General features: G+C 43.7%; 2 protein-coding genes across 2 annotated transcripts in view; one reads left to right on the top strand and one right to left on the bottom strand.

Moving 5' to 3' along the window:
- The window catches only part of LOC108248355 (PH domain leucine-rich repeat-containing protein phosphatase 1), a 15547-nt gene extending 6038 nt beyond the window's left edge, over window positions 1-9509 (bottom strand). Inside the window, exons 1-9 of the mRNA XM_017437087.3 lie at window positions 7620-9509; window positions 5082-5278; window positions 4581-4706; window positions 4287-4435; window positions 2287-2433; window positions 1500-1727; window positions 1083-1285; window positions 937-997; window positions 754-849 (exon numbers count right to left, since the gene is read on the bottom strand). Of these exons, the coding sequence (XP_017292576.1) occupies window positions 754-849; window positions 937-997; window positions 1083-1285; window positions 1500-1727; window positions 2287-2433; window positions 4287-4435; window positions 4581-4706; window positions 5082-5278; window positions 7620-9162 (2750 nt within the window). The 5' untranslated portion in view covers window positions 9163-9509. The remainder of the gene's footprint in view (window positions 1-753; window positions 850-936; window positions 998-1082; window positions 1286-1499; window positions 1728-2286; window positions 2434-4286; window positions 4436-4580; window positions 4707-5081; window positions 5279-7619) is intronic.
- A 1702-nt stretch (window positions 9510-11211) lies between these two features.
- The window catches only part of si:ch211-191a24.3 (tensin-3), a 35162-nt gene continuing 23721 nt past the window's right edge, over window positions 11212-22652 (top strand). Inside the window, 11 exon segments of the mRNA XM_025010815.2 lie at window positions 11212-13877; window positions 14543-14593; window positions 14680-14802; window positions 14907-14971; window positions 15978-16061; window positions 16212-16324; window positions 17016-17076; window positions 17154-17229; window positions 18087-18216; window positions 18368-18433; window positions 20276-20377. Of these exon segments, the coding sequence (XP_024866583.1) occupies window positions 13728-13877; window positions 14543-14593; window positions 14680-14802; window positions 14907-14971; window positions 15978-16061; window positions 16212-16324; window positions 17016-17076; window positions 17154-17229; window positions 18087-18216; window positions 18368-18433; window positions 20276-20377 (1021 nt within the window). The 5' untranslated portion in view covers window positions 11212-13727.

The following is a 22652-nucleotide window of genomic DNA, read 5'->3' on the forward strand; positions in this document are numbered from 1 at the left end:
ATTGAGCTGGCTTCTCAGGACTTGCCTTATTCGTTGGAGGTATTTGGCTGTGGCTCCTTTCCTTGTGGCCTCATCGAGGTTGCCATTTGCTTGTGGTATTCCCAGGTACTTGTAACTGTCCTCAATGTCTGCTATTGTTCCTTCTGGGAGTAAAACCCCTTCTGTGTGGATGACGTTCCCTCTCTTTGTAACCATCCGATGTTCATGTTTTATATATATATATATATATATATATATATATATATATATATATACACACACAATCTGTCTGCTTGTCTGAGGAATTTCTTTGTAGAAAACCCCTTTTTTTTTGTTTTGTTCCTTACCCGTATGGATTTTAGTTTACAGCTTTATGTTACTGTGCAGATGGATTTAGTGGTGCTGACACTCGTTTTGGGTGTATTTTGACAGCACTCGATGTCACAACGCGATGCTGAAATATGCCTCAGATGGGAAACGTTAACGGGATAATCGCACTGAATCTGTTCTTGTTGCAGCAACGCTCAAGTGCAAGAAAACAAAATCTGTCTTTTGTGAAAACACTGGTTATGCTGCTTGTCTTTAAGAGTTTATATTGATTTCTATTAAATTTGAAAGTTTGAAGTTTTTCGATGTCAGCAAAGAAAGTAAAGTGAAAGGTGTTTTATTTAACCAAAACCCAAAGTCATAATTTGTTAACCTGCAGCTTTTCATCAGATAAGAACCTTGTTTTTCATTGGAAGGGTTCATGTTGTGTGTTTTTGTGCCTCTCACCACACAGGCAGCTCGGAGACACAGTTATGGTTGATGTCCAACACTTCCAGTCTTCCGCTCTCACTCAACCAGTCTGGGACACGTTCCAGCTTGTTCCTTTAAGAAAACAAACAGTCAAAAACAAAAAATAACAACCTTGTTCACGTTATAATCAGAAAAGTAAAGTGTTGACAGTTTTCCCACCTGGACAGATCCAGAACCGTCAGATTCTCTGGCACAGACTGCATCTCCAGCTGCCTCAGCTCTGTAAGCACAAACACAGCGAGGGTGAAGGTGACGTCTCAGGCATCAGCTGTTTAAAGTCTCTGCAACACTTCGGCGCTTGGTACCGTTATGTGCGGCATGCAGGCTCTTGAGGGCGTGGCCACTGACTCTGAGGACTGAGAGTGAGTTCCTGTCGCAGCGGAGCAGCTCCAGCTTACACAAACACCTGACGTCTAGCTCCTGGAGACCGGTGTCCCTCAGGTCCAGCTGCACGACGTGAACCAGCTGCTCCGAGTCTGCCACCGCCACCTCCTGAAGCCGGTTCAGCCTGACAGACGGCACAGGAAACGGGTCACAACGTGAAACAAAAAGAGCTGATGAAACTAAACAGCAACATCTGAGTTAAAGCTGCAACCATTTAGCATAGTTGTTTACTGCAAACACCCTAAATCAAGGTGACACAAAGAGGAAGTTATTCCTGCAGAATCCTAAGAAATGTTTTATTTGAAGTGAGAACAGTTCAGCTTGTAAAGTCGTCTTACCTGAGATCTACGTAGCGAGCAGGCAGCCACTGCAGCCCGAACAGATCCAGGACAGAGAGCTGGTTCCCTGCCAGGCAGAGTCTCTCCACACCTCGGAGCTTCTCCAGGACAGGGGGAACGCAGCTGAAACAGTTGAAGGACAGGCCGAGGTAGGACAGGCCCTCCAGAAAGCCCAGCTCCGCAGGCAGCGAGGTCAGGAAGTTTCCATCCAGGAGGAGAGTCTGCAGGCTGCAGAGAGCAGGGCCACACATCATTGTGTCTGCTAGTTAGTGGCCATTTTGAGTCAGGTTATAGAAATATATCTAAGAATTACTTTGCTAACAAACAGACACTGGCAAAAACCTTATTAGTTCAATTATTATTGCCCACCTTCTGGCAGCAGGGGATGGCAATATATTAAGTGATAATATGATAATATTTAATTATCATTGTATTTCTGCTTCTACAAGGATATAAAACTATCTGCAACGAGGTAAAACTCCAGGTTACTTCGAGCTGAACTGCCCTGATGCTTGGTGGTTAAATATTAAAGGTTCCTTAAAGATAAAGTAAGACCTGTGAACCTTTAGAAGCCCTTTGGGATAAAGCCCAGCTTACAGCGTCAGCGTGACTCTGCCCTGAGGGAACTCGGCCAGAATCTGCATGGTCAGGAAGCATGTCTGCTACAGAGCCAGCTGTTCATTTCACATTAGTCTGCACCCATGTTTCTGTCCGAGAGGAAATGTTCTGCTCTCGTGCAGCAAGCATCGATCAGAATCAAGATTAATCGCCCCTTTCCTTTGCTTACTTGTGCATCGATGCCATTTCTGCGGGCAGACAGGAGAGGCGATTTCCAGAGAGGTTGAGCTCTGTGAGCGAGGTGATGTCGCACAAAGCCGGAGGAAACTCACACAGAGCGTTATTCGACAGACTGAGGCTTCTCAGTTTACAAAACCTAAAGACAAAGAGAATAAGAGGCGCTTAGTGTTCAGGGGAGGGGAGGCAGACAAAGAGCGACACAGATATTCATCTCGCTGCTATAACCAGATTCTGAGCTCCTTCTAAATTCGACCCAAACTAAACCAGAGGAAAACATCCTGCTTTAAACAACACCTTTTTGGCAGGGTACGACAGTAAACAGCAGGTTTGCTCAAAGCAAAAGATGGAGACGTGTTGTGAATGAATCTCAGTTAAAGTCATTCTTCTGTTGGCTAATGACAGTTAGCTGTGGCGACCATATTGATTTGGACAGACTCCAAAAGTTTATAAGTTGTAGATGTTCATCTAATGATCACTTCCTGAAAGTTTAATTAAAGTCCAGCCACTGGTTCATGAGATATTTTGCTAACAGTGCAGATGAATAAACACACAGGCAAAACATAATAAGTTAAAATAAATGTGTAAAAATCAATAAATGATGTGAAAACATGCAAAATGAAGTCAGACAATGATGAGACAAATACATGTATTAATAAAAAAATGAGATAATAAATGAAGTGGTCTGTTTTGTATTTCTTATTTATCATTTCTGAATATATTCACACCTGCTTTCTTAAATTTCTTTTACAGATATCTGCTCTGATTTCATCTGAGTCTGTCCTAAGCTGATCGAGCTGCAGGGTGGAGGGAGTCCGGATGAAAGGCGTCTTTCTGTGGGAAAATGACAGGCGATCCCGCAGGAACAACACTTTGGAAAACCCATTCATGGGAGGCGTGTGTTTACCCAGAAACAATGGCTGTTCAAGTTAAACACGAGGCTTCGGCATCAGAATCCCCACAAAACAGCCGCAAAGAAGTCAGAAACACTCGAAGGGAAACACAAAGCTGAAGACAAACAAAACTCGTCTCTTATCTTGGAAACGCTGGCTTCGTGAGATCAGAGCTGAAAGAGAGGTCAGGGTTTGTACAACCGCCTTCAGCTGATTTGTTTTCTGCTCAAATCGAGCAGCTCCGCAGCTGTAAACACAAACTATAAGACGACACCCGAAGCTCGCCGTGGGAAGCACGTCTTCAGTCCAGTCCAAACAGAACGAGACGATTTCTGAGTTAACGTGGAGTTAAGAGTTCTAACTCAGACGTGTACTGATCAAACGCATGTTTCTCTGACTACAGTCACAAATGTTAATGCTTTGTTTCTCTTTCCAACAGCAGCAGAAAACTCATTTAACGAGTCGCAGTGATCCTTTGAAATGCAAATCTGAGCGTAAACACAGACAAATTCAATAAAATGGTCAGACTTCCATGGACGTCGCTGTCGTTGACCCATTTTCCTGTTTTCATGAGTAAATAAACACACCTGGCACATTAATTTCTAATTTAAGGACACATTAGCTGTAGAAATTAGAAAAAGAAGGGCAGATTTTGTTTCTTGCTATATACTTTTTGTTTGGTTGTTTTCATGACTTTGCATTGAGTAGATTTAATGCTTTGTTGCACTTTTTGACAATAAATTTTCTTTAAGGAAGTTTGTTTTCTTTAAACCTTGTTTTGTAAAAACAAAGTTTTCTTGTTTCAAACTAAAAATGTAAAACCTTGAAGTGAAAGCGATGTGTGGGGAGGATCCATGTTTGATTTTTGTTTAAGATTAAAGAAATCTTCATCCTCACCGAGGCACGATGAGATTAAATTTAAAAAGCAGATCAGGAAAAACAAAAAGAAGCCCACAGCCACAGAGGGTCAAATCTGTCACTGCAGCTTTAGTTTAGTCATTCAGACAACAACAACAACAATACACACACACACACATCCTCTTAGAAACCACTTAGAAGCCAACTCTTCAGAGCCGAGTACGATGTCAGGAAGTCTCACCTGGTGAGCGCAGGGACACCTCTGTGCGGGGACATGAAGTTGTTTTTGAGGTTGAGATGTGTGAGGTCCTGGCTGTAGAACAGCTGAGCGGGCAGCTCCTCCAGGCTGCAGCACGACAGGTCCACAGAATTCACCCTCTGAGAGGCAATCTGTCTCAGGAGGACAGGAAGACAAACTGAGCAAGGACACGCTCAAAAGAGTCTCGCAGAGTTGACGCTTTGGAACTGTACCTCGGTTCAACGCTTTGATTGTTTACAGATATGGAATAAGATAAAGTGGCAGAGCAGTTTGTACCTTTGAGGCCATCCTGTGCCAGCGCAGGTGCTCGGCGTACGAGTCGTAGCTGATGTAGTAGGTTTGACTCTGAGGACCAGCGGAGCTGAAAGCCAGGCAGTGGCTGTGCCTCTTCACCTCCTCGACCTGCAACAAGAAGCTCATCTCAGGTCCTCACCAACGATCGTTTTTTTTGGATAAAAGTTGTCTCCAAGTGGTCTGCTCAGTGAGATTTCTACAGATGGTGGTTAACAGGGAGACAACTGAGGTCAATAAACATAAATCCAGGTCTGTCCCTCATGCTGAAGGTAAGCTGACTACTCGTTCTAATGAGAATTGGTTTTATTGACTCGTTTTACTGGATTTACCAGCATTTAGAAAACCCAACTCCAAATCCTGCTGTAAGTAAAAAACAAACAACACTGCAGAGTCAAGCTAAATCAGTGCCAAACACAGAGGGCGTTTCTGTTCCTGACGCCAAGGCGCAAGTCCTCAGGAGAAGAACAGACACCTGATGGTTACCTTTCCTCCGATGAGGGGGAGGATGTGCATCTTGCCGGTGTGGGCGTGTTTCACAGACGACACAATGAGGCAGGTTCCGCTCAGCGTGACCTGACGCTTCGACCAGCGGTTCACCGGCAGAGTCAGCTTCCCTTTCCGCACGTTGAACACCCCGGAGAGCTGCACGCGCTCAGAGCCCCCCACGCTGCGAGGCTTACCTGCATAGGAGAAGACCAGCACAAGATTGTTAACGGTTATTAATGTTTGCAGGACGTTTGACGGATTTATTTTTAGCTCTGTGGGATTCTGTGAATCAACTCCGTCTCTGTGGGCATCTCTTCCAGAAAGAGAGCGCCGTGCGGTTATGTAAGCTGTGGGCTGCCATAGCAAGCAGTCATCCAGGCGTGATTTGTTATGTTTTTTTAACCCCTCGCTGACACAAAAATGAACTGCAGCTGTGTCTGAGGCCAAAAATCATCCCTTCACTCCCCTCCGTTTACATTTCTACAAAACTTCTAGTCGCCGCGTGCTCTTAAAGCCGTCGGATCAAATCCACCGGGGAAAGGAGAAAGTGAGACACGTGAAGAGTCTGAACCACAAAGAGGCCTGAAACCAGATTAGCTCGTTACGTAACGACTTACAGCACCAGAACCTCCACGGTTCAGTGACTGACACACATTTACCTTGTGTTTTTACCTGCCTTTGTCTCAGCACCTGCAGAGACACTGGGAATAAAACTACGTGAGCTAATACACCGACTCACCTGTTGTGTTAAGGTGGCTTTTTTTGGTTTATATTTCTAAAAGTAAGGCATCTGAACTCATATACTGTAGTTTAAATTGAAAATATTGATCATATTCCACCTCTGGTGAAGTCATTTTATAAACTGACTGTTTGGCCTAGTAGTAGGGAGGTTGTCCTCCTAGATCCTCAGACCCTGCAGCGAGAATAAGAGTGTCGGAAGCACCGGATGAGTGTGTGTATGTCAGGGAGTTTGAAAACTAAATTGGCCAATGTTCAGAACCAACGCTGGTTCTGGTCCTGTTTATACTAGAACAATGATGTGAACATTGAACGGTGTGGACCCACCCTTCCCTGTACGGTGAAGATGTAATGTAGTTTGTTGATGTACGTGTCCTGTCCTTCCTTCTGTTTCTCTGCGCAGGAGACATCCTGCCTCTCAGCTGGCAGCCAATAATCACATCCTGAACATATCAATCTAGCCCAGAACAAACTCCCCCCTAAACCTCTTCTTCTTCCGTACCAGAATCAAACCCAGACCGCCTCAGACCACAGCTCGAACTGAAGCGAGGAATCTGCGATCCTCAGAGCAGCAAGAAGCTCAAAGAGAAGAGAGGTTTCCTGGTTCAACCTTGGAAAGCAACGCGGTGACCTCTGCAGTTTGATGCTGACGGGAGAGAGTCTGCAGCTGCAGCTGCTTCGGAGCGATCCGAAACACTGAGGAGGTGAAATCTGAGTTCCACCAGGGTCACCGTTTCCTTAACGTCAGCATGCTGCGAGCCGAAGGGACAGACACGATATGTGCACGCGGCAGTCTCAAACTCGTTATCGAAACAACTCACCAACAGGGCTGGTTAGTCACAAAGAACTTCACCTCACCTCAAAAAAACTTGTTTTCAGAACATCCACAGATCGCTCAGTGCCGCAAATAACTGGCAGGAAGTTACTGTCGCCTCGCACCGTCGCATCACTCTTCAAATCAGCCTTTCACAGCCTGTGTTTTTAACTAGGCTGTCATTAAAAAATAAATAAAAACTACACTTTCATGGAAGTAAAAAGAAGCTGTGGAGCCTTAGCTTTGTTTTAGCTTAAAATGGTGACACTGACAAGCTAACAGTTGATCCAAAAACAGCCGAAATCAAAGTGGATTCTTGGAAACCTTCCAGCTAGCTGTAGCATTTCCGGTGCAGGAATGCTTTAATGTTTTGGTGGCATAAAGCTTCATTATGTGAAGTTTTGGAGATTAGAGCTGTGTGTGTTTTTGTGTTTTTTTGTAACTTGCTTTGGTGGTTTCAAACAGGATCATGAAAGCATCTGAAATTTTAACGAGTTTAGCAGAAAATCCCATTTCTTCATCTCTGTTTGCTGATCGCATACGAAACAAGGTCATAAACAAACATCCAGTCGTGCTAATCCCGTACGAGATTGTGGCTGTTTTTTATATCCTCTTACTCCGCTTATCACCAAAATAGGTTTATTATCAATAACAAAAACAACAGAAGAGAAACTGGACATATGAAGGCTTCAGCTGGGGTGGGGGGGTTGTTTGCTCGCTGTTACCTTCTGGTGTGACGTCTTACTGTCCAGGCCTCAGAGGGGCTGGAACTGGTTTACAGGCAACAACACCGGGTGTTATTGTAAAACACACTCATTTAACAATCTGACTGACCAAACACAATGACAGCAGTCACGGTACGCTGAGAACGGCTGAACAATGACCGAGCAGAGGCGAGCCAAGTCCTGCTGAAGTGGCCCTTACAGCCGGACGCCGGGACGTCCGAATGAAAACTGTCAACACAAGTCTGACAAAGTGCTCACCAAAGTAGAAGCGTATCAGGCAGCCGATTTCTGGATTCATGCCCTCCTCCTGGACCCTCCACTCTTCTTTGAACCCCAGGTTAGCGAGGTACTCGTTCAGAATCTGCAGAGGTCGTTCATCATCCCCCAGCCGCCGTACCACTCCGCCATGCAGCTGGATGAAGAGGGCCGGCGTCGGACTAGGATTGATGGGCTCGGGCCATCCTCTGCAGCCCCCGGGGATCTCCTGGTCAGGCTGGACAGATGCCTGGCTGGTCAGGGGTCGAGTTTGGGAGCTGCCAGAGCACTTAGAAAGGGGTTTGATGGATTTGGGAGCATCCGGGGCATCACCAGCAGCCGCCTCCCTCTCATCATCTTGTCTTGGGGCTTGGTTCGAAGCAGTGGGGGCGTTCGAGGGGGGCAGGTCGGCAGCAGAGTTGTCGGTTGAGTGCGACGGGGAAGAGGTGAGCTCGAGCTCATCTGAGGAGCTCTCAAACGGGTCCGGCCCCTCTGTGGCGCTGTCACAACTCGGGCTCATCACAGAGGAGTCGATGGCCAGGACCAAGCCTTCACTGAGCGAGTCTTGGTTCTCCGTACTTCTGGGTCCGCCCGGGCTGAAGTCCTCGCAGGTGCTGCTCTCCAGATCAGACCCGGAGCAGGCTCCATAGCAGTCTGCCATGCTTTGGCTCAGATCAATACCAATATCATTCAAACAGATCTCAGAGGAAGAGTTACTGCCAGTTTTATCATTGAGAAATAAATTAGAAGGTACTCTGGGGTCAGGGTAGCACTGTTCATGCTCCTCTGATTTGGGATGCTTGGCGTTGTCAGTGTGTCCATTGCTGTCTTTACAAAGCTCGTTTGGATCAGAAGGGTTAGGTTTGCAGTTTATTCTCAGCACAGCCCCAGCTTTGCTCCCTTCTAGCTTCAAGGCTACCTCTTTGGCTATGGTGTCCACGGTGCAGAGCACCGGGCGCGGGTAGGAGGGCGTGAGCCAGTCGTGGACGTGAACGCAGCCCCTCCGGAGGTCCGACCTCACCCAGGACTTGTCGGAGGCCTGGAGCTGCTTCGACTGCTTCTGCCGGAGGAAGGTCTTCCTGTCCAGGCTGAGAGTGCTCAGCGGGGAGGCTGAGGGAGCCGGCCCGGCCGCCTCGGCGGAGGACGCCCCGGTAGAGGAGCTGACGGTCGGAGGAGCCCCCAGGGACAGATTCCGCTTGTGCCGGTGCCGCCTCCTGCTCAGCAGAGAGTTCACCGAAGCGGTGCTGCTCGCCGACGTCAAGCTGTAAATGCTGCTGGTCTTCCCCGAGCCGCCGATCGCGTTGGCCACTTGGTTCTGGTAGATCCCGTTCCTTATCGCAATCTGGAGGAGGGAGGTGGCCGCGAGCCCCTTTCCGAAGAGTTTCGCCTCGGCGCCCCCGCCCTCGTCCTCCCCGCCGATGGAGGATCTCTTGCCGGGGGGCGGTTGCGATAATCCACTCGGCTTCGCGGAGTTACCGCTGGCGTCCGGCGTCCCCTGTGGGGCTGGTGAAGCCGCCCCGGGCTCGTTTTCCTTCGCACTTTCCATCGCGTTAGCTCACAACAGCGGGCGGCAGCGCCAGCCCGCAGGTGAACGCTGGTCGGAGTTAGCTTCCAGCCGTTAGCTCGGGCTACCTGCTAGTCGAGTGTGCGCGGCTCCGCGTTAGCTTAGCATGCTAACGTACTGCGTAGTTCTCCCATAGTTATCCCGCTACATCAACCCATTTCACTGGAAGCCCGCTAGCTCTCTAACAGGAGCTAACCGGCTGGCTGAGCGAATAAAAACGTTTTGTTTTTTTTCTTAACCCGTCGCCATAGAGGCTAAAGGACAGCAGGGCGCGACGAGTAGAGTTCAGCCCCGAAGAGACCAACGGTCAGCGGTATACTGTGGACAGGGCGGGGTCTCATTGGATATGAATTATGACACATTCAGGTGCCACCAAAAGGCTCGGAAACTTCACATGTATGCACACTACAACGCTCCACGTCTTCTCAGCGACATCAATCCGAAGTACAGCTGTGAAGGAAAGAATGACGACAGAAAGATGGTTCTAACAATATTACATTACAACATATATACGCCCCACTAAAGTCTATCGATGTTATGTATGACAAAGTTTAAATGACGTGTATTTAAATAACCAAACATTAATGAGATCAATTCAAAAAAATGATCGCGAGTTTTTTTTAAAGTGTAGCTGCAAAAGTAATACATTTATTTATTGCATTTATAAATAGACCATAACCATAAAATTTTACAGTTTATTTCCCCACACATGGGTTCTACGAGCTTTAAAGAGGCAGTGAAGGCACCATGGCGTACGGATACAGTACTTTGTAAACGATCGCTAACAGGTGAAAGTTTAACCACCAAACTTGATTTTCCTCACCCTAATCATCTTAAATTCTTTAAATCAGACACAAAATAACCCTTTTTCTGTTAAACTAGTTGGAATAATTGTGCTTAACTGCCGTGTTTTACTTACTGAACGTGAAAACACGTGAAACTCGTGTCTTGGCGCCACCTGGAGGACTAAAGGCTGCATTACCAGGACGACAGTTTTCAATTACAATTTTAATGTTTTATTTAAAATTATTTAACATAAAAAAAGTATTGTAAGTTTAAAAATTGTCATGTTTAATTGTTCTTTATAGCTGCAACTGTTAGTATTATGAATAATGTATTTAATCTTGTTTTTATATCCTTATTTACAACACCCAAAGTGAATGTTTTTAAATGATTTTTTTTATTTAGGAGCTGGTTTTATATGGGTTGTCTAATAAAACATTTAAATAAACAGATATAGGTGCAGCGATGATGAATTTTTACAGGCGAGAAGCAGTCGTACTGTGTTGTAATTCAAGTTCAACATTAATCAAAGCAAACAATTGAAAGATGTGCTGTTAAACCATCAGGTGTTTGCTGATATCGATCTTCTTGTTAGGTCCTAAATTAATCACTTATAAGCATTTTTTTGCAGTCATATTTAATTCTGTTTAAGTTTCTACCTAAATAAAGTCTGACTTATTTATATTGACAATAAAAGTGTAAGGTAAGTCTTATTAAACAGTAAAACACCACCTCCTCAGTGTTAAATGAATAATATTTATAGTCATGTTTTAAAGTTTGTAGAGGTAAATTCCGAGGTTATATCTGTAATGTTTTTCGATGTAAATGTCAGTTTTTGGCAGGAATCAGTTTCTCTTTCTTTCTTTCTCAGGTGAAACATTTCAGCTTGTGTGACTTTAGCATGAAAATGTTTTTAAAGGTTTGTGCTTCATGACTCTGCAGCACAGACAACTCGTGGATAGAGGAGCTGTTTGTGTTTCAGGCACGAGCGGCCTGCTGTCACGCCGCAGTCCAACAGAGGGCAAAGTGCAAACGCCGCTGTGGCTGTAGAGCTGCGGAGTTTATCGTCCTGTTGCTCTCCTTTTCCTTCCTTCCTCCTCCCACCTTCTGTCAAGTCTCCACCTCAGTAGTCTTTGTGAAGCAGTCACTCAGACGTTCACTCAGCTGCCGCCTGGTTTACTGCAGCCAAGGTAAGCCTCTTTACTCTGTTTTCTTTAACGGGTTACAGAAAAGTTTGATGTGAAGTTGACCACGGAGCCTGTGGTGGGAGCGTGTGATGGGAGGTGAAGCTCAAAAGTCCCCCCCCCCCAACCTCACCGTGAATGAACAGCTTAGCCTACTGACATATTAAAGCTCTGAGCCCACGCTGAGGTGTTTACTCTGGGATCCAGAGGTGGATTAATCTCATATTAAGCCCTTAAAGCCTGCCTTTCATGGAAGGAGTGAACCCCCTGCTGGGACACTTGCTTCCAATGCAAATGATTCTGCTAACATGTTTCGGGAATTATCTCACTGTAAACTCAACGAGGGGATCAGTTCGGAGATTAGAAAGCAAAGGAAGACAGAAGAAGAAGCTTTTATTTGAGTTTCAAACGATTAAAGAACAACTGCTTTAATCAGGAACCAATCTGTGCGTCCAGGCTTGTGAAGGAAGGTTTTTTTTGGGAAATAAACACGAGAAATGTTTCTAATTCATTGTGAAAGGCCTCGTTTTTCCAATGGTAAGACTGGAATTAGCTGTGGCTCCCCCCTCTAAAAGCAGCGTCTGTGTGGTTAACTTCTTGTTTCGGTTTCCCAAATTTAGACGTGCATCAGTTGAAAACTTTGAAAAAAAAAAAAGAAAACAGCACAGAAATGTATAATTGGGGAGAAGTCGCTCATTAAAACTGCTTTGCTTGCCCAACCCTGTCAGCTGCTTCTGAAGGGGTTCTCCGGAGAGCAGCGGCGAGGCATGGCAGCGAATTCTGGACTGAGAAAGAAAATAATTTTTCACACGTGTTAATGGATCCGAACCAATAAATCTGTGTTTGCACAGAAGTGGTGAGACTTAAATGCTCAGGAGCAACAAGGATGAGAAGCCTTTGTTTTAATAACACTCATGTCTTTCTTGTCTTTTGTATCATTCTGTCCCCCTTAGCTTTTATTGTTGTTTTTAAGCATCTCTTTGAGGCGATTTAGCGTCTTTTCCACATCATTATCTATGTTCTTTTCTGTTTTGTGTCATTTTAAAGATAATTCCTTGTGTTGTAGGTGGTTCTCTGTTTGGATGGTTTCATTATTAGAGCTCTGCCTCTGTGGTTTGTTTTTTCTGCACCTCTTTTTGGAGTTTGTGTTCTTTGTTATCAACTTTCATGTCTACTTGTAGTTGTTTTGTCTTTTAGTTGCTATTCTGCTTCTGTTTGTTGCTGTTTTGCTTATTTTGGTAACTCATACGTGATCTTTTTTGTAGTTTTTGCACCACTTCCTGGTCATTTTCAGTCTTTTTGTTCCTACATGTATCATTATAATGTAATATATTCACGTAGGAATGTTGTTTATGTTCACAGCTGTTCGTGTCTCTTTCAAGCAACTCTTCAATAATTCTGATGTCATTTTGGGTTTCTAGCTTCTTTAATCCATCCATGTCTCTTTTTGTTTGTTTTATTTGTTGCTCTTTGAACCTCTGTAGCTCATTTTGAATCGTTCTACACATTTTGTCTCTGTTAATCATTTGTGTTGCCCTTTTTTATTCACTTCACATCTTGTGTCCTTGTTTTGTTTTTAGATGCTTTTTCCTTCATGTTTTGTCTCTTTATTGTCTTTAAATATGTTCATGTTGCTACAAGTAATTTAAACTTAACAAAGAGCTCTTATTTATAGATATAATCCAAAAGGCCTCCTTTTAATATTATAAACCATTTTAAAGCAATGCAATTTAAGATAAACAGGAATCTTAAAAGAAACAAAGAAATTTGAATGTTTTGAGTTAAACCAGGAGAAAAAGGGTTGAGATCTCAGAGATCTTTTGAAAATGTTGTTGAAACCAAAACTTTTTGGATATTTTTTGTGATATGACACAACCTGGATCCTCAACAAATCTTATTTCTTGGAATAAAAAGAAAAGAAATCAGCTGCTGTCGTTTCCAGCAGGTTACTGCCGTTTATTATGCTGTGGTCTGGGTGAACAGTGAGGTTAACCGCTGCTTATTATGTCCCTCTCCGTCCCAAACCAAGTCTCCAGAGCCGCTCTGGATGAAATTACATTTACATTAGCACAGAAAAAAAACAACTTCTTAGAAAACAAATCCAAAATAGCGAGAGAAATCGTTCAACAGCAAAAACTGAGGACGCATTTTGCAATTTGAAAAATGCAAAAAGTTAATTTTTAAATGAGGTTTTTATTTTGGAGATGGTTTATCTAAAAGTTGTCTGATGTAAAGCAAAAACAACAATTTGATTCCAATTTCAGGAGGTTAAATCTGGGTCCAACGTTGACAAAATTCTGAGCGCTAATGGATCACGAAAGCCACTTATTCTGCATGTTTTCATTTCATTATCATGTCTCTTGCAGTCACAAGCTCAGAAGGTTTCCGGTGACTAAGCATTCACATGAGGTTCAGAAGAATGACAGAAGTTAAAATCACTTCTTTGCTGCGTAAACCAAAACAATCAGTCCGGCTGACGGGGCAGAAAGGTCTCTGTTCCTTAAAACCGAGCTTTCTTTCTGACACGCCCGGGGTCGCTTCCTGTCTTTCCACAGAGGACACATGTAACAGAAAGCCAACATGGAGGAACGACGTCACATCGATCTGACGTACGTCACTGAGCGCATCATCAGCGTCCTCTGTCCCGCCGGGTGTCCTGAGGACATCTACCTGCAGAACGTGAGGGAGATCCTTCCTATGCTGCAGTCCAAGCATGGACACAACTACATGGTGAGGCGGCGGAGGCAGACTTACTGACAGGTGTTTTTATTAAAACTTTATCTTACAGGCAAGCCAGCATTCATTCAATAAAAGGTCTGAGAGGCGCTCAAAATGTTGATTTATCTGTTTTTGTTGGCTGCCTACAGAACGAGCCCAATCTTTAGATACGCTCACCGGCCATTTCATTAAGTCCACCTTGCTAGTCCCAGGTTGGACACCCAAACGTTCCCACCACATCCCAAAGGTACAGGACAGGAGTGAGATCTGCTGACTCCAGTGAATCGAGTCTCATCAGACAAGGAAACATTTTTCCAATCTTTTCTCGTTCAGCGTTGGTGAGCCTGTGTGAACTGTAGCCTCAGCAGTTTCTGAAATACTCAAACCAACGATCAAGTCTCAATCAGAGTCAACTAAATCCCCTTTCCATCCAACTCTGACGCTTGGTCTGAACATCAGCAAGTCGTCTTCATCCCTAAAAGCTCTGAGCTGCTGTACCTAATAAAGTGTCCGGTGAGCGGACAGTATATCTCCTCAGGAAGTCAAAACTGCGTAGTTTCTAGAAGGAAGAGATAAATAAACTTGAAGACATGGATTCCAGGTTGCCAATTCTCCTAAAATCAAACAATTTCTTGTTCTTGAACATATCTAAGTGAGTTTTTTTTGTTCTGCTGCAGCTCATCAACCTCTCTCAGAAGCACGACGTTCTCACCCAGATGAACCATAAGGTAACCAGAGCACCTGATGGTCGCCCTAAAGGTAAAAGTTCATGAAGATAAATGTTGAACTGTTTGTTTTTGTTTCCACCTGGCAGGTTTTGGACACAGGATGGCTGGAACTCCACGCTCCCAGCTTGGATCAGATCTTCAACGTGTGCACAACGATGGAGAACTGGCTGCAAACTCAGCTGAAGCACGTTGTGGTGCTACACTGCAGGGTGCTGCTCTCCACCATCTACCCCACACACCAACAGCGCCATCTTTAAAGTGCTCAGCGTGTCGCACATCCACTTTATTCTCATGTTATTATCCTCCTCAACAGGGAGAGAAAGGCCGGCTTGGGGTTCTTGTGGCATCTTACATCCACTTCAGCAACATGCTCCTCAGGTAAAACACATAATAGCTGATTTAATAAGATGTTTTTAGAGAAAAATTAATTTATTTTCTTCTGGCAGAGTGGTGTTAGGGATCTAAACTTAGATCTAGGCTAAATTAAAAACTGCATTTGTTAGAAAGGTGACAGGAAAACACAACATTTTGCTGCAGATCAAGAAACTTGTGTGTCTGAATGACACAAACCAGGGTTAGGGGTCGTTAAGCACCAAGCAAATATGGCCTGAACCCAACCATGTGCAGAAACTTTAACCCCAAATATGGATTTCTTTTAACTCCAAACCCAAAGCATTTGCAAATTGGAGTGAAGTAGAAAAAAATCTGAACAAAAAAATAATTACAAAATCACACAAAACCCCCAAAACATGAACTAATCGTTTGCAGCTTTTAGCTAATTCTGTGTTTCTGCCTTTAAACCTCTTTGATTCACTCAGAGGTCTCCACTGTTGGTGTTTTTTTGTGTTAGCGGTTTTATTGACATGAAGGGACGTGTGACTGTGAATGGATGAATCATCCTTGGCGTTTTACTGTCGGACGTGTTTGCAGGTCAAAGAGCGGGGACAGAACAATAGACAGAGGCTGATCTGATGGACGGCTCCAGCAGGCAAAGGGCAGCGTGGATGATTACAGACACTGATACGTGCTGCTGGCTGCTTTTAATGCTGGGTTTCTGTTGTTGTGCACGCAGAAGACACATTTAGCTGAGATCGAATGTGCGGTGTGTTTACTGTCTGATCTAAAAAGCTAAAGCTGTTTAAATCATAAACTAGTTTGGCTTCATCTTATCGTCAGACGATCATAAAGTTCAGCTGGAGGCAAATCAAATCACTTTCTGTGCACGTCCACATCTGACCAGTTGCTGTGTGCAGGTCTGCAGACACTTTAGACAGGGTTTGACCCATTAGATTTACGGATAAATTGATTTGAGTTTTTAAAAATAAACAGCCTGCTGTTCGAAGCAAACGTGGCGCCTCCGTCTGAACGTGTGCGTGTCTCTCAGTGCAGACCTCTCTCTCGACCATTTCGCCATGAGGAGGTTCTACAACGACAAGCTGTCCGCTCAGATGACCCCCTCGCAGAGACGGTAAGCGCTCCAAACGTCTGAGGTCAAAGGTCGACGGCTCTGCCCTTTAATCTTCGATGTTGGAGGAATGTGCTGAGACCGCTGACATCTAATCACCTGATTGGTCCTCCTGCTGGACGCCGGTGTTTTTATTCTGTCTGCACTCCTCAGCTACGTCTGGATGCTGGGCGGCGTGTTGAAGAGAGGCTTGAGGATGAACCCATGTCCGTTTTTCCTCCTCTGTGTCGTTCTTTACGGTCTCCCCAAACTGAGAGCAGATGGAGGTAAAACAGCCGGACCACGGTTACAAGTTCTTTATTTTAACCGTTGTTATGGAAAGAAGTGGACCAAACAGAAAAGTCCTACAGTATTAGAAATGTGGAGTTTTATAGTTACTCTATGATATATTACAGTATACTTCTTTAAAATAGTACATTCTATAGGTAAGAACTGATCTTTGATTAGTTTAATATTACCATAAACAGATTAACAATATCCTTTTCTTTCAAAGTAATTCTTTTTTAAACAGCACACTGTGGTTCACGTGTCACTGTATATTTCACTATAATCACCAATAATTTACCTTAAATTACACAAAGTTTGCCTTCAGAACATTCTGACTCAACAGACTACCAGCAAAACTTTGTTTTAGCAAAGTTTCCTAATATTCCTGTGAAGGTTTTCACTCATTTGAGATGGTTTTTGCCTTTTTAAAACAGAAAATAAAAAAAAACAAAACAGCTGTGTGACACTTAAGGGAAGTTAAAGGTTCAGACATTTCTGCTTCCAAACATTTTTCAACATAAGATGTTTGTTTAAAAGCTGGAGGGTGATATGTATTCCCTCTTAATTGATCTTTTAAACAGATAAACAGATGATACTGACAGCTTTATTCAAATAAATCTCCACAGCTGTGATACGTCTCAAAAAGAGGAAATGATTTCCCTTTTTAATTATTTTGTTTTTATGTTTTAGATTGTTGTTTGTTTCTGAGGATTTACCAAAACCTGCAAGCTGTTTGCACATCAGCAGTGTAGTAAGAAACACCGTTAACTCACATTAAACCCCCTTTCAGGTGAAGAACAGGAAGTGAAGTGTTTGTTTCCCTGTCAGCCAGGTGAACGCGGCTCAGACGGACCGACTCTACTTCGTGCTCCAGCCGGCTCAGCTGCTCAAAGGAGACATCATGGTGGGCGGTCGCTTCTCTTCCTTTACATTCTGTCTGCTTTATTAAGACTGCGGCAGCTCAGCGTTGACATTTGACAGCATTGAGCCGATGCTGCAAAAGGTGTTATTTTGAATGTACAGCCTAAAGAACTTCTGTCACTAATCTTATTTTTGTGATTTCAGAGCTGAGAGAATTGAAAGAAACTTATTTCTATTTTTCTCCACTTCTCAAAAAACATTCAGTAACTTTGTGCTGCTTCTTCTTCTCTGTTTCGCTGCGATATTTATAAAACTCTGGAGTCCACGCTCTTTAATAAACATAGAAAGACCTGCAGGACAAATTAAAAGAAAATCGAATTATAACTCGTACAAAAAAATACAAAGATGATCAAAAATTTTAAACGGAACCAGACAAGTCGGATGTACCAGATATGAACACATATCATGTGTCTGAGTTTGTCTGTTAGCAAAATATCTCATGAACCACCAGGCAGATTGTAATGAAACTCAAAGTTACCACCGGAAGCACATCTACAACTGTTAACTTTTGGAGACAACCTGATTCAAGATGGCCGCCACAGCTAAATGAACTTCGCGTAAACAAATTCAGATTTTAGCTCAGAGTTAGTAAAACTGGCTGCAAGTCGCCCCCGTGACGTTCTCTTATCGTTGTTTCAAACTTTGGAAAATTTGAAATTTCCTTCAAGAAAAGGTGGTTTGAATTCAGTTCTAGTCATAAATTTCCACAAACTTCAAAAGAATCTGGCACCAGATCTCCTTTAAGCTGTGAAAAATTGTTTATAAAACGTCCAAATCTGAGTTTTTCTCAAACACAATGGGCACCAGCGGGATCTGATGTCGCTGTTTGGTCATTTTTAGGTGGTTTGTTACGATAAAAACAGCCGGTCTGCGAGTCGTCAGGTTGTCTTCTGTCTCCAGTTCCACACGGGACTCGTAGCGGGACACGCCCTCTCGTTCTCCAAGGCAGACCTGGACTGCGCCTGCCAAGGTATTTATGAGCGCCGCTCAAATGTTGCTGCTCCTCTCAGCTTTAATCTGTAACCAGCTCTCAGGTCACACACCTGAGCTCACTCTGGGAGCGCAGCACCTGCGCAGGTGGGCGCGGGTCTGCCCGTTTCATTTTGCTCTCGCTCTTCCAGATCCTCGCTTCCCGGGGGAGGGAAAGGTGGACCTGCTGTTCTCTGAAAGCCCTGAGAAGATGGCAGGTACTCCGTCCCCGCAGACACCTCGCCTTTACGTTCAAATCAAATGACAGCCGAGGATAAGGAACATTTAAGGGTGATGAAGATTTACTGACTCATCCCAACTTTTAGTGTTTTTCTTGTCTTTAATCAACATTCTCCACAAATCCATGAATAAGAAAAGAAGGTGTTTTTCTGTCTGCTTTTGGGGATTTGTGGTGTAACTGGTTTGTAATTTGCAGAACTGGAACAGCTTTGACAGAAAACAGTCATTTTCAGTCTGAAGAGACACGAAAATCTGGGTTTCTTGTAAAACTTTTCATTTTGCTCCGACTTAAAGAATTAAAATCCAGATTAAACTCATTTTTTTCTGCAAACCTGTTTGTAAATATTTAGGACGGCTGTTTGTTTTATTTGAAATACTTCCAAGATCCAAGCTTTTTTGTTTATCGTTTCTGTTCCAAAAGACGAGAACATGAAGAGCTACAGGTTGTAACTGGGCTGACATGAAGAAATAAAGTCATGTTGAGGAATGCAAACAGCAGAACTGCGTACACACGAGGTTGACTGAGACGTATAATTCTTCTATAATTTAACAATTTTGCTGCTACATATTTTGTGTAGCAAACTGAGCGTCGTGATATTTACATCCAGAAGGTTCCTCTTATTGAGGAAAGCTTTTTCTAAGAAGCACAAGCTTAAAAAAAGAAGGAGTTCTGAGGACCACAAGTGGCTGAAATTCCTGCAGGGTGAACACATAAAGGACTCAGGATTTCCTCCAGTTGTTATAAGAACTTTGAAAAGGTTCTTGTGATCCAAAAGCTTGTGCTGTGCAAACAGAGCTGCTCCCATTCGGGGTGAAATACGTTCTATACATGTCTCTGTTTCTAATGTGGGATGTTTAGATATTCCAAGACAGCAGAATGTAACAGATTTTAGAAATGTGTGCGTAAATATGAAATACAATGAATGCAGTATTCCATTCTTAACATCTGGATCAAATGTTTGTGTGCATGATGGAGTTTGACTCCAAAATCCAAACCCAAACATCTGGACTCTGACGAGTTATCACCGACTCATTATTTGCGTTGTAAAAACCACTCGAACCGTGCAGAATTATGTCTCCTGGTTCACGCAGAAGAGAGACAAGTGACTCGCACACACCTTCCTGCTCCCAGCTGGAGTTCAGCAGCCAGGCGGGGGCGGTGTTGGACCCTCAGCACCAGCAATTAGGCTCCGCACGTCTCAACAGGAAGCAATCTGAGGAGCTTATCAGACACACACATCGAACAGGAATTCTGATTTGCAGATACTGAAGGCAGAAACACAAACGCAACCAACCAACGGGCAGAAATCAAAGCATTAAAGCTCAGATTCTGGTTTAAATCACAGATGGGACTGAAGGGACAAAATCGATAGATACAGTAAGCTTTATGCATCTGTTCTACTGTGAAAATGCATTTGTTGCCTTTTTTAAGAAGGAAGTCCCTTTTAGGTCACAGTTAACGTTGGCGTCCATTCTTAGCTAAAAATGCAACTTTTAGTCTTTTTTTTCTTCTTTTACTCATCATGCACAACCTTTGGTTTGTAAAAATCCCAAAATGTTCAGGACTATTGTGTCTAAAAGTAATCTTATTTGTGATCCAGTAAAAAGGCAGTTTAGGCTTTATTTGAACTCTCCTCAAATCATTTTTAAAAACTCGGTTTTGTTTCAAGTTATTTAATTTCTGCATGAAGACATAACCGGGTTCAGATGGCTGAAGGCTGCTTCTGTGTGGCTCAAACCAACGAGGAGTCCGATAAATGTGTGTGTTCCAGCTGCTTTTATCTCCACAGCTGAGTAAAGCCAGTTTGTTTGTTCATCAGGTCGAGAGCTGTGGCACAACGGCAGCTCTGTGACTGTCGACTACGACACCTTGGACCCTTTGGTCAGACGTGACTCATATAAAAACTCATCTCTGGACACAGGTAAAAAGGCATTTCCACATTCTTCAAAATCTTCCACTCCTAATCCAGCTGGAAACATTTTGTAAGAGGTAAATGAACGTGTTTGCTTGGCTCTGACGTCTTCTTGAACAATTTATTCAAGAAGAAACGAACTGGTTCACCAAAGCACGTTTGTTTTCAAACAAGCGTTAAGTTCGTATGACTTCTCCTAATCGCTGCCCTGCAGGGTTTCACCGAAATATATAAACACCTCAGGGAAATGTTTTTACATCTAAATCAACAACAAAGTCATATGATGGAGCTGCAGAGACTCATCGACTAACAAAGCAGAGATTCATGTTTGAGACAAACAGCTGATTTTCATTTCACACTTCTTTAAGTTCAACCTCCCAATACACATGAACAGGTTCAAAATGTCCATTTTTAACATTTATTCAGGGAAGAACGGGGGTGCAATTTTTTGGTAAAGAGCCAAATATTGTTGGTAGAAACCAACACGTTCCAGCTGAAAGAAGGGGCTCACCAAAACAGCTTTATAATGTGCTGATTATTTCAATGCGTGTTGCTTTTTAGATAAACAACAAATTCTTCCTGGCTGCTGTTCAGAAGCCATCAGTCTGAACTCGGACCATCAGTTTGGTGTTGAGCCCTTAAACCTGAGCATTTCGTTCTACACAAAGTTTCCATTCAGTTTGAAGAAACATTCACAGACAACAGAAAAACACGCAGGCGACGGCTGAAACAATGGCTTTAACTTGAATCTGAGGTTTCAGTTCCAGCTGTTTTATCCCTTTGCTAAATCTGCCGCCGTCAGCCATAAAATTTGGATTTAAAGACGTGTAAAAAAAAGTGGCATGTAAACAAAAAAATGCCTGGAAGGATTTTACCACCACCACGTAAAGGTGCCAGTCGGTTAGGAACACCGCTGGTCCAAGAATGTTGTTTTGAAGCCCAGGTGGTTCTACTTTACCACCTCCCAGCCCTCCCCTCCACCGCTCTTATCGCTCCATCTCCTCATCTTCCTTTTTTATTCCTTTTCTTCTCTCATCCTCCTGAATCAGGTTCAAGTTGCAGGTTGTCCAGTACTTCCTCCATCCCCCTCCTGCACACAGACCGCCTCTATGTTTACATTCTCCTCTCCAAATTTGGGCAGCCCATCGTCCTTGAGCTTTTTTCCTTGAAAGTGCATTAAGTGAGCAGCACACACACTTCCACCTAAGTGCGTGTGTGTGAGAGAGAGAAAGCTAGTGAATGATCCACCCTTCAGTTTCCTTCCTCTCCTTCCCCAGTTGAGATGGAAATGCATGAGTGCACACTCTGTCCACACAGCTACCTGTGTGAGCCTGGACAGGATGCAGGGGTGGAGGGACCAAAAAAAAAAAAAAAAAGCACAGAAGGCGGGATCTGTGGTGCCGGGACACGAGTGGAGAGAGTAGGAGGGGGACACCAGAGGGCTGTTAGCACCTTAAGAGAAAGAATGTACTCAGCTTGTCTTCCTGCCTCGAAGACGGAGAGGACGACGCAACAGGAGCAGAAAGACAGGCTGGCGTGAACGTTTTCGATCTGATTTCATCCCTCTTATTCAGCCTTTTGTCAACTTTCCACTCTGCTCCTCATTCGTTTGACTCCCGAGGGAGGCTTCAGCACAGCGTTTCCATCCTGTTTCTAGTCCACCGAGCGGACAGAGAAAGTTTCCTGCTGGCTGCCGGTGAAGTAAGAAAACTAACCCTTCTCTAAAACCTGTTTGGACTCTGTGCATCTCTGTGGGAAAGACCTTTCAGAGCAGCTGTGAGGGTTTACCATGCATGTCTGGTATTTGAGTTTTATTGCCTCTCCGGATTTAAGAGGCTGCTCTTCCAGCTGTGGTATGCACCGTACTGTGTGTATTGTTTCAGCCTTGTTGCATTAAAGTAACAACTTTATATAGAGCACAACCCAAACTGAAAAAAGTTAGGTTGCTGTTAAAAACAGAATGCAATGTTTTACAAACCTCATAAATCTGTATTTTATTCACAATGGAACATAGAAAACATGTAAATCATTTAAACTAAGATGTTGTACTGCTTTTAGGAGAAAGGGTAATTTTTAATTTGATGACATTTGTTAAAAGTGCTGTTCCAGGGGCAGCAAAAAGTTGTCAAAATAAGTGGTGCAAGTAAGGAACAGCTGGAGGGGAATTTTGAAACTAATTAGGTTAATTGGCATCAGGTCAGTAAAAGGAAAGGGGATAAAACAAGAATTTTAGAAGTAAAGATGAGCAGAGGTTCACCAGTCTGCAAAAAAACTGCATCAGTGG

Source organism: Kryptolebias marmoratus, linkage group LG24, assembly GCF_001649575.2.
Source record: "Kryptolebias marmoratus isolate JLee-2015 linkage group LG24, ASM164957v2, whole genome shotgun sequence".
NCBI classification, from domain to species: domain Eukaryota; kingdom Metazoa; phylum Chordata; class Actinopteri; order Cyprinodontiformes; family Rivulidae; genus Kryptolebias; species Kryptolebias marmoratus.